At 43.3% G+C, this 13,559-nt stretch overlaps 1 protein-coding gene across 4 annotated transcripts in view; it reads left to right on the plus strand.

The window, feature by feature from the left end:
• KLHL25 (kelch like family member 25) overlaps window positions 1-13,559 on the plus strand; it is a 51,654-nt gene that overhangs the window by 26,461 nt on the left and 11,634 nt on the right. For 2 of the 4 annotated variants that reach the window (XM_027852208.1, XM_027852206.1), the window contains one exon: window positions 9,245-11,071. In XM_027852208.1, coding sequence (XP_027708009.1) covers window positions 9,259-11,028 — 1,770 coding nt within the window. In that variant the 5' untranslated portion in view covers window positions 9,245-9,258 and the 3' untranslated portion in view covers window positions 11,029-11,071. Of the gene's footprint in view, window positions 1-3,515; window positions 3,539-9,244; window positions 11,072-13,559 lie in introns of those variants that run through there. The other 2 variants (XM_027852209.1, XM_027852207.1) reach the window with 2 other exon arrangements.

Raw genomic sequence — 13,559 nt, forward strand, 5'->3', positions numbered from 1 at the left:
GCTCTAGCTCTAATATCGTTATGGAGAAGCTCTGCTCGGCCCCAGGTGGGCTGTTAGGTTACACGTGACCGAGGGGAAAAAAGGCACCATCCAGTCAGGCAAGGGATATAAAGAAGGCCAATCCATGCTGCCTCCCTTTGAACATCTTCCTGGCTTAAAGGAAAAGAGGACTGTGGAGAAATGAAGCAGTGGGAAATGCCAACCAAGCTGTAAATTTTAACATGTCCCTGTGCCAGCGAATTTGTAGTCTTACCGATTAGATATTGGAATAAGAGTGGAATAGGTGATGGACTGAGGCTGTGTTGTATGGCGGGACATCATCTGGATTAGGCTTCAGAAGACCTGGGTGTGCTTCTTATTATTTATATGACCTTGGACATGGCACTCCCCATCTCTTGGGTCTCAGCTTCCTCCCTTGTAAAATGAAAGGGTTGAAATAGATGACCCCCTTCCAGCTCTAAAGCTAAGATTTCATGATAGCCTAGCTAGCTAGACTAAAGACATTTGGCTCCAAGGCGTATGTTATACCTACCAGATCAAAGTTGTCTCTTCCTTCTCTGACCTCCTATAGCACCCATTGGTCCATATCACTGATACTTGTAAAGACCATACTATGTTGTTGAACTGGAATGTAAGCTTCTTGAGGGCACAGGCCATGCCTTAGACTTCCACGTATCGCCTTCAGTGTCCACTAAGCTACTTTACACAAAGTAGATATTTAGTAGGAATTTGTTGAACGGTGACACTTGTCGTTACTTTCCACGTGTATGTTTGCCAGGATGGCACTCGTGAGACTATCTCCACATGCTTAGATATTTGACCTGAATTTGGGAAAAAATACCATAAGAGGGACAGTGGTGCCTGATGTCGTTGCCCAGTGCCCATCTTCTGGAGGGATAAGTTCAACCACTGAAGTTCAGATAGATATCTCTAGGCTGAACCTGTGACTTTCTATTGTTCGCAACTTCAGATAGACTTGAGTATAGTATAGAACCCATGCACAGACTCCACGCCCAGACACCCTGGGGACACAGACACCTCCATAGTAGCTAGCATTTACATAGTGCTTTAAGGTTTGCACAGCACTCAAAGTATACTATCTTGTTTGAGCCTCCCAGCAGCTCTTTAGGTTAGTGCTGTTGTTATTCCCATTTTACAGTGAAGAAACTGACACTGAGAGATGTAAGTGACTTATTCAGGGTCACACAACTAAGTAAGTGTCTGAAACAAGGTTCAAACTCAGGTCTTCTAAGTCCAACACTCTATCACTATACAACCTAGCTATGTGGGCTCCTAATCAATTCTCCCAGGGGTCAGCAGGCAGACACCATGCACAAGACAAAAGAAAACAAGAAAGAGCATCAGACCACTGCAGCTGAGACCTTGAACTTCTCCTCTGACCCTTAAAGCTTGGTCATTTGCTCCCTTGCTTTCCTACACACCGTAATGCATACCACCAAAGGTTGGCAGCTTTGACATCTGGACACCATTGCTGTCCTCTAACGTTGATTCCACCTAAATCCTCTCTTCCTGTGACCTGGGTTTGAAGAAACCACTGGCATCTATCTCCAGGTTGCAGCCATAGCTAGATTTCTAACACCTTGCTTAAGACCTAGTGGTCTGAACAGCTAGGTTTTCCATGGATATGTTTAACAGAGAGGCATACTGTCATGCCTTGGAATCAAGTTTTTGTTTTTCTCAGCATAAAAGCCAATTGCCATCAAGAACCACAAAAAGAGAATAGCTTCCATTGATTCTGACAGGCTTTGACATTAGAGCTTCCTTAGTTGGAATGATGGACTGGCCCAACACAAGAGTGGATGATTCTTAATCATAATCACAAGGAGAGAAATATTATAAAATTCTTAAACGGCAGCAAAGTTGCAAGAGAAGAGTACATGAAAAAGAAATACTGTAGCTGACAATTCTCCAAAAATGGAACCTGGACTACTGAGGTAGAAGTGGTTCCATTCTGACTTCTGGCTCCATGAGGTCACACAAAAGACCTCAAGTAAGCCTCATCTGCTGTTGCCTGAAGCAGTTCTCAGGAACTATGGTGTATGTTTGTATGTTGGCATAAACCCCCAAAAGCCTCCAAAGACTTTGAAGAATTAACACATCAGCTGGATCCTGGGGTTTGAGAGCCAGGCAGAAGTAAGTAGATATATTCTGAAGCTGGATCAATAGCTTTTAGCAGAATGGTAAATTTTAAATCTATCTTGTTGCAATGCCCTGCAGTTATGTCCCTTAAATCCATCAAACCCATGAGCTGCAATGAGAGAAGTAGGGCTCTTCTGAGGCCGTACTAATTAATTATGGTATGGAAAGGTAGGTGAACCATGAATGCTAACAGTAGGGAAAAATTAGGCCTCCCAGTGGCTGGCTAGACTTTGAATGTACATCCCTATATCCCATTTCCATCCCATTCCCGTTCCTGCTGGTAGGAAACTGGAGGAAAATCTCCATTCCTCAAGAGCAAGGTCTCTATCTCATACTGCTTTTTTTATCCCCCCACCATTAACAGATGATCCTCAAGGTAAACAGGTCCTGTATAAACTTCATCCTAGTGCACTGAAAGCACTATCAGATAGAACTCCCAAGCTAGTACCTTCTTTTTCCCCGTCCTTCCCAAGTCACTGGGTGAAGACATTTTGGAAAGGGGAGGAGATGGAACTGGACAGAGGTAGGAATACAGATTAGACAAAGTAAAGAGAAAAGGACCAGGCTTCTGGGTCTGGAATACAAAAGCGGGACTTATATTTCTGCCTGCTTTAGAGTACATTTGATTGGTAGCTCCAAAGATGAACAAAGTGGGGCCCCTGCCCTCAGGAAGCTTATTGTTTATCATGCAGGATATTTAGCCTCCTGTCTAAGTTCTTGCCCCACGTTTTTTTCCCCCTGAACTGGACAACGGCTGAATGCCTAGATCATCTATGCCAATTTATCCCTAACATCAGCAGTGACTGTGACAAGATGTGTGTCAAATTTAGTTAAATTCTACAGATGCATAGTAAGCACTTGCTGTGAGTAAGATACTAGGGATACAAAGCTAATAATTGTCACTCTTGTGTGTCTTTTGCAATCTGAATATAGGATCAGGGCTAAAAGGATTTAAGAAGTCATCTAGTCCAATCCTTCCATTTTACAGATGAGGAAATTGAGGCCCAAAGAATAAAATGGCTTTTGGCCAAGATTTTATAGCTTGCTAATGACTTGTCTGGGATTCACAACTTAGGTCTCCTGACTCCTCTTCTGGGGGCCAACTACTCCATGCTGTTTCTTGTATATGATCTCATCTAAAATTGGGAAATTGGCAAGTTCTGCAATAGGGCTCTGCCTACCTATTAGTCATTGTGAACTTATTTTCCTTTTCAGTTTCAGTGGCCCCAAATTTAGTAGGTACTGGAAAACAGCTAAGATCTAGATTCCCTTTATCAAGATAACTCAACAGGATTAATTCCTTGGGAGACTGAGCGTGAGATAGGCCAGTGGGAAGTGTAGCAGGAATAGGTCCTGGAAGAAGACCTCAGACTCAAAGGTAAGGCAGCCTCAGCAACCTCCCTGGCACCAGTCCAATGACTTGTCTGTATTTTCCAAGCAGCCACAGTGGATTTAATTTGTGGGTGTTTTGTGTTTGTTTTTGTTTTCTGGGGAAGGGAAGAGGACAAAGAGAGACAAAGAAACACACAGACACAGAAACAGAGACAGACACAGACAGAGACATAGAGACACAGAGAAATTAGGAGCTAAATTAAAATATAACTTGGGACCATAGCGTCTCCTACCGTGGAGTTGGGGTCGTGTTAAAACGAGAAGATTGTGGAAAGCTGTTTTTGTCGGGTTTTTAAATTTATCTCTTTGGTTTTGGTGAATGGTCTGGAATCAGAATTGAGCGCATGTACATATATGTTTTGGTCAAATGATTTACTCTTTTAAAACAATTTTTACTAAAGGCATTTCATTACTTTTCTTTCTTTGAGTGGGTTCAGCACCAGGAAGTGGGCTAGTAGATTCAGAGTGGGGTCTGAAATCCCAGGCTGGATTCCCTGTGCTACCATTTATCCTATTTCCTGTCTGCCTTATATCTTCACCGACCGCTTGTCCCTCTCTTGTTTTCCATAGCTATAAAATGAGGGCAATGGCTCTCAGGACTGACTAGTCTTTAAAATGCATTTGAAATCCTTCCAAATGGGAACAATAATCATTATTATTATCATTGTTATTAATACTACAGAATGTTTATTACAGCCCAGACCTAGACCTCTTGGCACCTCGTGGCAGTGACTAGGAGAACTGAGGGAGAGACAGGTGGTCTAGGGATACAAAGACCAGGTGGAAACAGGTGGTCTAGTTGTTAGTGGAAGTACCTTGAGAAGAAGGACCCATTGTGTAAGACCATTAGCACAGACTGTAACGTTTAGGCGTCTTCAGCTCTGGCAATTTTAGAGTCCTTAATTTTGCTTCCTGTCTGGATTTTGGAACGTAGTACTGTCTGTTGTAGGCTGAGGGTCCTGGGCATATTCTCCTCTTGACACACTGAGGCAAGAGTTGCCCCTCTGTTGGGTTAATCCCAGGCAGGAGTGGGGAGGTCACATGTGGCCTCAAGGCTGCAGGTTCCCTACCCTTGAAAGAGTTGACAGCTTGGATCAAAGCTAAAAATCAGTTGTTTCTTACCAAACACAGTGGTTCATAGGTCCAGGAAACCTAGATGCCTCTGAGTTGAACAGAATGTTGAATGGCCTTAAGCAGAGAAGGATACATCTACTATCCCCAAGAACCATTTCCTTTCTAAATTTTCTGAACCCATGTTGTTCTCAAGAAGTTGGTACTAAGGAGCCAAGATGGCTGAGTGAAAGCAGTGACTCGCTTGAGCTCTCCCTTGAACCCCTCCAAATACCTGTAAAAAAATGGCTCTAAACAAATTCTAAAGCAGCAGAACCCACAAAAAGACAGACTGAAACAAATTTCCACCCCAAGACAGCCTGGATGGTTGATCGGAAAGGTAAATTGCTTGGGCAGGGAAAGGAGCGCAACTCGTCATGGGTGCACAGGCCACAGCAACCCTGGAGCAGGCCTCAGAGGGCTGAATCGCGGGCAGCTGTGGCGGTTTCCAGACTTCTCAACCCATGAACGCCAAAGACAACTTAGAAGGTCAGTGGGAAAAGTCTGTGTCTGCAATGAAAGAGAAGCTAGGTCTCAGTCGCAAGTTCCGAGCACGGCCTCTGGGGCAGCGGCTGCCTCCTGAGCTTCCGGTCCACAGACTGAGGGGGAATTGAGTGGCTGATAAAAGGGGGATTGCAGGGATCTCTTTGCCAGTGCTGAGGCAGGAATCTCTTGCTTTGCCTGTGCTTGGATCTGGCTCACAGTTCTGAGGGGTGGTCGTAGGGCGAGGAGGAGTGGTGGAGCTTGTGGCAGTGGAAAGAAAACACCTCGCCCCTTATTATAGCACCTTGGAAGATCTGACACTTTTCAGGCCCCTAGAAGTATCTCTGGAAACTGCTGTACAAACCCCCGAAGCTTGGGACAGTACATTCTCCACATTGGAAACAGACTCTTACCTTAACAAAGAGTTTAAAACTCAAGTAACTGGCCGGGATCATGAGTAAGCGCGCAAAAAGAGACAGACTATATTATCTTACTTTGGTGACAAAGAAGATCAAAACATATAACCAGAAGAAGACAACAAAGTCAAAGCTCCTACATCCAAAGCCTCCAAGAAAAATATGAATCAGTCCCAGGCCTTGGAAGAGCTCAAAAGGGATTTTGAGAAGCAAGTAAGAGAAGTAGAGGAAAAACTGGAAAGAGAAATGAGAATGATGCAAGAAAATCATGAAAAACAAGTCAACAGCTTGCTAAAGGAGACCCAAAAAAAAATACTGAAGAAAATAACACCTTAAAAAATAGCCTAACCCAAATGGCAAAAGAGGTCCAAAAAGCCAATGAGGAGAAGAATGCTATAAAAAGCAAAATTGGCCAAATGGAAAAGGAAGTCCAAAAGATTACTGAAGAAAATACTTCCTTAAAAATTAGAATAGAGCAATTGGAAGCTGGTAACTTTGTGAGAAATCAAGACACTGTAAAACAAATCCAAAAGAATGAAAAATTAGAAAACAATGTGAAATATCTCTTTGGAAAAACAACTAACCTGGAAAATAGATCCAGGAGAGAAAATTTAAAAATTATTGGACTATCTGAAAGCCATGATCAAAAAAAGAGCCTAGACATCATCTTTCAAGAAATTATCCAGGAAAACTGCCCTGATATTTTAGAACCAGAGGGCAAAATAGAAACTGAAAGAATCCACCGATCTCCTCCTGAAAGAGATCCCCAAAGGAAAACTCCTAGAAATATTGTAGCTAAATTCCAGAGTTCCCAGGTCAAGGAGAAAATATTACAAGCAGCAGAAAGAAACAATTCAAGTATTGTGGAAACACAATCAGGATAACACAAGATTTAGCAGCTTCTACATTAAGGGTATGGAATATAATATTCCAGAGGACAAAGGAGATAGGATTACAACCAAGAATCACCTACCCAGCAAAACTGAGTATAATCCTTCAGGGGAAAAAATGGTCATTCAGTGAAATAGAGGACTTTCAAGCATTCTTGATGAAAAGACCAGAGCTAAATAGAAAATTTGACTTTCCAATACAAGACTCAAGTGGAACATGAAGAGGTAAACAGGAAAGAGAAATCATAAGAGACTTATTAAGGTTGAACTGTTTACATTCCTGCATGGAAAGATGATATTTGTAACTCATGAGACCTTTGTCAGTATTAGGGTAGTTGAAGGGAAAAAATTATATGTATGTATATAGATAGATAGATAGATAGATAGAGGGCACAGGGTGAGTTGAAGATGAAGGGATCATATCTGGAGAATAAAATTAAGGGGTGAGAGAGGATTATACTAGGAGAAGGAGAAAGGGAGAGGTAGAACAGGTTAAATTATCTCACAAAAAAAACAGAAAAGAAAAAGCTCTTACAGTGGAAGGGAAATGGGGAAGGTGAGAGGGAATGAGTGAATCTTATTCTTATAGGATTTGACTTAAGGAGGGAGTAACATACACACTCAATTGGGTATGGAAATCTGTCTTACTCTACAGGAAAATAGGAGGGGAAGGGGATAAGAGAGTAGGGGGATGATAGAGAGGAGGGTAGATTGGGAAAGGGGGTAATCAGAAGCAAATACTTCTGAGGAGGGACAGGGTCAAAAGAAAGAATAGAATAAATGGGGAGGCAGGGTAGGATTAAGGGAAATAGAGTTAGTTTTTCACAGCATGTCTACTATGGAAGTGTTTTGCATAACGTACAGGTATAACCTATATTGAGTTGCTTGCCTTTTTAGTGAAGGTGGGTGGGGAGGGAGGAAGGGAGAAAATTTGGAACCCAAAGTTTTAAAAACACATGTTTAAAAAAAATGTTTTCACATGCAACTGGGAAATAAGAAATATAGGAAATGAGGTACAGAAATCTATCCCACCCTACAGGAAAGTAGAAGGGGAAGGGGATAAGAAAAAGGGTGGAGAGATAGAAGGGAAGGCAGACTAGGGGAAGGGGTATTTAGAATGCATGCCATCTTGGGGTGGGGGGAGGGAGAGATGGGGTGAAAATTTGGAACTCAAAGTCTTGTGGAAGTAAATGTTGAAAACTAAAAATAAATAAATTTATTAACAAAAAAAAACAAAAAAAAGTTGGTACTAATTGTACAGAAGAGAACAGAAGGATAGGAAGACAAGCATAACAGCTTTGGAACTAACATGTTGAATTTATTATGTTCTTTTAAAAAAATGCAAGTTCTACATAATAATATTATCCTGTACAATCCTGCTAATCTGTTTGGTTCATGTTTGTCTGTACATGAAAATGCTTTTTGTCAAGTAAAGCACAACAAAAAAATTATACACACACATATGTACATATTTAAAGGGGAAAGCTAGATGGCTTAGTGGATAGAGATCTAGGCCTGGAGTCAGGAAGACCTGAGTTCAAATGTGGCCCCAGGCACTTACTAGCTGTGTGACCCTAGGCAAGTCACTTAACCTCTGTTTGTCTTAATCCACCAGAGAAGGAAATGGCAAACCCCTCCAGTATCTTTGCCAAGAAAACCCCATGGACAGTGTTAGTGTGCTGTGGTCCACAGGATCACAGACACGACTGAACAGCGACATGTTTAAAGTACTACTCATGACTGGTAGCAGCCAAGATTTAAAATGCTAAATGGTATAACATCTTCAATAATTTCTTTTGTATCTTTTGATCCTGAGTTGGAGCGAACTACGTGGTGTGTTAGAGTGTTGGACTTTTATCCAGTCGGAAAACCTGAGTTCAAATCCATCCTCAGACACCTCCTGGCTATGTGACCCTGAGCAAGTCACTTGCCCTCTGCTTGCCTCGGTTTCCTCTGCTATAAAATGGGGATAATAGCACTTACATCCTATGGTTGTTGAGGAATCAAATGAAATAATATATATAAAGTGTTTTGCAAATGCTAAAGTACTATATAAATGTTAGTTCTTTTATGGGTGCAAAAGCAACTATTTTTATGACATATCAGTCTTTTTTCAAAAGAAAACAGTAAAATCTAAATTACGCTAGTTTCAGGGGTGGCTAGGTGGTGCAGTGGATAGAGCACCGGCCCTGAGTTCAAATCCAGCCTCAGACACTTGACACTTCCTAGCTGTGTGACCGTGGGCAAATCACTTAATCCCAATCGCCTCACCAAAACAAATTAAAATTAAAAAAAAAATAAATTAAACTAGTTTCTCTTCATTGTTTAAAAAAAAAAGTTCCTTTTACCAAAACAAGTCAATACTATATTCTCCCTATCTCTTATACTTATTTATCTGATAACCATAGATAGCTTCCCCAAATCTTGGCTTATTATGAGTCTGGGGCTTCACCAACCCTGGGGCAGCTGCAATCCAGAGAATGGATCAAAATTTGAATTTGATTCCAGAACTGAGCCAACCCTGACTAGAACCAGATTAACTGCTGAGGCACTGTTGAATTTACTGAATTCTGTTGCATGTGATCCTGTGTGAGGCTTTGGCAGAACCAAGCAGCAAGAATGAATGAAGCAAGCAGGGGCAATCTCTTGGGGTCTATGGAGGCTGATAGTTGGGTGTCAGGGTGAGAGCCAAGAGGAAGAGCCAATGCCTGCAATACAGGCGAAGAGCTAGGACGTTGACTTTGTGAAGGGTAAGTAGTGGCTCTACTGAAACATTTGCTTTTCTTTCCTTAGCAGACTTGATCAAAATGTCTGTCAGCGTCCACGAGAACCGCAAGTCCAGGACGAGCACAGACTCAATGAACATCACCCTTTTCCACAAACCTTCCCACCCAGATTGTGTCTTGTCCCACCTCAACACCCTGCGTAAACACCGTATGTTCACAGACGTCACCCTCTGGGCTGGGGAGCGCTCGTTCCCCTGCCACCGTGCCGTGTTGGCTGCCTCTAGTTGCTATTTTGAGGCCATGTTCAGCCATGGTCTACGGGAAAGTCTGGATGACGCAGTCAACTTTCATGATAGCCTCCATCCAGAAGTGCTTGAGCTGCTGCTGGACTTTGCCTATTCCTCCCGGATCATCATCAATGAGGAAAATGCTGAGTCCCTACTGGAGGCGGGGGACATGCTCCAGTTCCATGATGTGCGAGATGCCGCAGCTGAGTTCTTGGAAAAGAACCTCTTCCCCTCCAACTGCCTGGGCATGATGCTCCTCTCAGATGCCCACCAGTGCCGCCGCCTTTATGAGCTCTCCTGGCGCATGTGCCTGGTACATTTTGAGACAGTGCAGCAGAGCGAAGACTTCAAAAACCTCTCCAAGGACACCCTGTTGGACCTGATCTCCAGCGATGAGCTTGAGACAGAGGATGAACGAGTAGTCTTTGAAGCCATTATTCAGTGGGTGAAACATGACTTGGATGAGAGAAAGGTGTACCTTCCAGAGCTTCTACGCAGTGTACGGCTGGCCCTGCTGCCCTCTGAAATCCTGAAGGAGGCGATCGCCTGTGAGGACCTCATTTTGGCGGATGAGCGCAACAAGCTTATCATGGACGAGGCTCTCCACTGCAAGAAGAAGATTCTACAGAATGATGGCGTGGTTACCAGCCCCTGTGCCCGGCCCCGAAAGGCAGGCCATACCCTTCTGATCCTCGGAGGACAGACCTTCATGTGTGACAAGATCTACCAGGTGGACCACAAAGCAAAGGAAATCATCCCCAAGGCAGACCTGCCCAGCCCACGGAAGGAGTTCAGTGCCTGCGCCATTGGCTGTAAGGTCTATGTGACAGGTGGGAGGGGCTCTGAGAATGGTGTCTCCAAGGATGTCTGGGTGTATGATACTGTCCATGAAGAGTGGTCCAAGGCTGCTCCTATGCTGATTGCCCGCTTTGGTCATGGCTCAGCTGAGCTGGAAAATTGTCTCTATGTGGTAGGGGGACACACTGCAGTGGCTGGGGTTTTCCCAGCCTCCCCCTCTGTTTCCTTGAAGCAAGTAGAGAAATATGACCCTGGAGCCAACAAGTGGAAGATGGTGGCTCCTTTAAGGGATGGAGTCAGCAATGCTGCAGTGGTGAGCGCCAAGCTTAAGCTCTTTGTCTTCGGCGGAACGAGTATTCACCGGGACATGGTGTCCAAAGTCCAGTGCTATGACCCTGCAGACAACCGATGGACCATCAAAGCAGAATGTCCTCAGCCATGGCGCTATACAGCAGCCGCTGTCCTGGGCAGCCAGATCTTTATCATGGGGGGTGACACAGAATTCACGGCTGCTTCCGCCTACCGCTTTGACTGCGAGACCAACCAGTGGACGCGGATTGGGGACATGACAGCCAAACGCATGTCATGCCATGCCTTGGCTTCAGGGAACAAGCTCTATGTGGTAGGTGGGTACTTTGGTACCCAGCGGTGTAAGACATTAGATTGCTATGACCCTACCTCAGACACATGGACCTGCATCACCACAGTACCTTACTCCCTCATCCCCACAGCCTTTGTCAGCACGTGGAAGCACTTGCCTGCATGAGAAGCCCTTAGGACAGCAACTTCACCCCCAGGAACTCAGACAGGTAAGGCCTTGCCCCTTTGTGGTGCTCTGCTGTCCATGCTGGGGCAAAAAGCTCATGAACATTTCACCATCAGGGGATCCATCCTTTAAGCTAGGCTCTTATTTTCTACTGTAAATCTTGGCAAAGTCATGGGGTCACAGGATCATAGATTTAGATGTTGGAAAGACCTTAGAAAAACATCTGTCTCTCAGCTCAGACATTCTTTAGTCTACAAGTTCCTTCTCACTGATATTCTATGATCTAACAAGGTGGGGAACCTGCAGCACATGTGGCCTTCTAGATCTTCTGGAGTGGCCTTTTGACCAAGTCCATGTTTTACAGAACAAATCCTTTTAATTAAGAAGATTTGTTCGGTGAAATTTGGACTCAGTCAAAGGGCCACACTTGAGGACCTAGAGGGCCGAATGTGGCCTCAGGTTCCCCACCACTGATTAAGATCTCTCCCAGCTCTCTGTTCTATGAATGACCCCAGAAGGCTTTGGAGAGAGGTGTGGCAGGTGAAAGATGAAATGACTGAGGAAATAAAGGTTCAAGCTTCTAAATATTGATTTATTAAGCAGTGCATGGCAGCTGCCCAACAAACCAGGACCAGACCTCCTCAGCTTAAGCCTGGACCTCAGATACAGGGGGAGACAGATTTTATACATTAAAAACAATTAACCGAAGAAGACCAATTAATTAAAAGGAAACAATGCAACATTAGGTAATCCAATTTCTAATTGGATGAAAGAATAGAGACTTTCCAAGTTGGGAGGGGGAGAGTAAACAGATACCATTCCCTAAAATCAGAAAAGGAGGCATCCCACTCCTCACAAAGGTCAATAAAGGAACATGGAAACAATAACTAATTGATCAGTATGGGGCCAGTTTTCAGATAGAACATATGGGTTGCATGAGATGTACAGTTGTGAGAAAATTCCTCGCATCAATGTTTGGTTCTGACCAGGTTTCCGGTCAGCATAACCTAGGTCCTTGGTTAAGAGTTTCTAAGCAGGTAGTCCAGCTTCCCAGCCACGCAGAGAAACAATGAAATAAGGTTTTTTCCCAATTCCCACAACTGAATAAAGTTTTCTCATAATGCAGAAATTGGATTAGACCCATAATTGAATAGAAAGAGAACTGAGCCAGCTCCAGAATTAAGTCATAAAATGGAGTCAGTGTGGTTCACTCATTTCCCACAATTAACTCTCTGCTGTCCTAATCCATCTCCTCAATTCTCTCAGAGGACATCAACCAACTAAATTCAATTAAACAAGTATTTATAAGCACCTGCCCCCCCCCCAAAAAAGAAAGCAAATATTTAGTACCAACTGTCTTATTATATAGATGAGAAAATTGAGGCTTAGAGAGGTATATTCTTATACCTATTCTATGTATAGCCTGAATTACCATTTAGACACATTACCTGCCCATGGTCACATAGCTGACAAGTTGGCAGAGGCATGCTTTGAATTCAGGTCTTCCCGATTTCAAGCTGAGCACTATGCTGTCCCTCTGTCAGCATTAGGGACAAACAAAGTAAACCTAGGCTTTGGGGAGTGGACCGAGGACTTCACACCAAGCTGCTGAGCTGAATGCTCTAAAGTTTATTTTATATCTGAGCATGCCTGCCCTTATGATAAGTCCAGCATTCCCCTTGCTAGACTGTATTATGCCTGTGAACAAAACAGACAGTGGAGAGGAGGGGCAGCAAGACACACTTATTTTTTTTTACTACCCCTTATTTTTAGTGCCCCAAATTTTTCTGTTTATCACAAAGATATTTGCTTTGTAATAATCAAAGTTCTATGTCTTTCAGTGAAGCTTCAGAGCCTCTGATGGACGGTGACACAGAAAAGATGTGACTTGCAAATACACGGACTCACTGTTTTCAAATGTTGCTTAGTGTACACATGACAGAGTCTCAGCTTTGTCTAATACTGATCTCCATGTTCTCCCACAGTGGCATGGCTTAGTCATCTTCTTCTAGAAGCTCTCCAGTTCTCAAAGCCAACCCTCTGAAAATGTCTTCCTTTGAAGTGAACATGCATTTTCCAGGTGTAGCCCGACCAGCATAGGGAGAGGACTGGGACTTCTCGTTTTTGACTCTTACATTTCTAGGATCACATTCATTTTTATTTTTTGCAGTTGTACTGTACTTCTGACTTGTGAACCTACTTTCTACTAAAATACTCACATCTTTGATACATGACCTGCTTTTTAGATGTTTTACCTTTATCCCACACTTGTGCTGATTTAGTAAACCTAAATGTAGGAATTTACATTTATTCCCTGCTAAGTTTAATAGTTAAATTGGTCCAGTCATTATCATCCTTTTTGAAATCTTTTTCTATCCTGACTCTCTATCATCCAACAAATTAGCTATTCATCCTAACTTCATGTCTTCTGCAGATATGATAATCATGTCATCTATCTTTATCCAGCTAGGTAGTGCAATGGATAGAGTGCTGGGCTTGGAGCTAGGAAGATCAGAGTTCAAATCCAGCCT

Source organism: Vombatus ursinus, unplaced genomic scaffold (genome assembly GCF_900497805.2).
Source record: "Vombatus ursinus unplaced genomic scaffold, bare-nosed wombat genome assembly UNPS02009205.1, whole genome shotgun sequence".
In the NCBI taxonomy this organism is placed as follows: Eukaryota; Metazoa; Chordata; class Mammalia; order Diprotodontia; family Vombatidae; genus Vombatus; species Vombatus ursinus.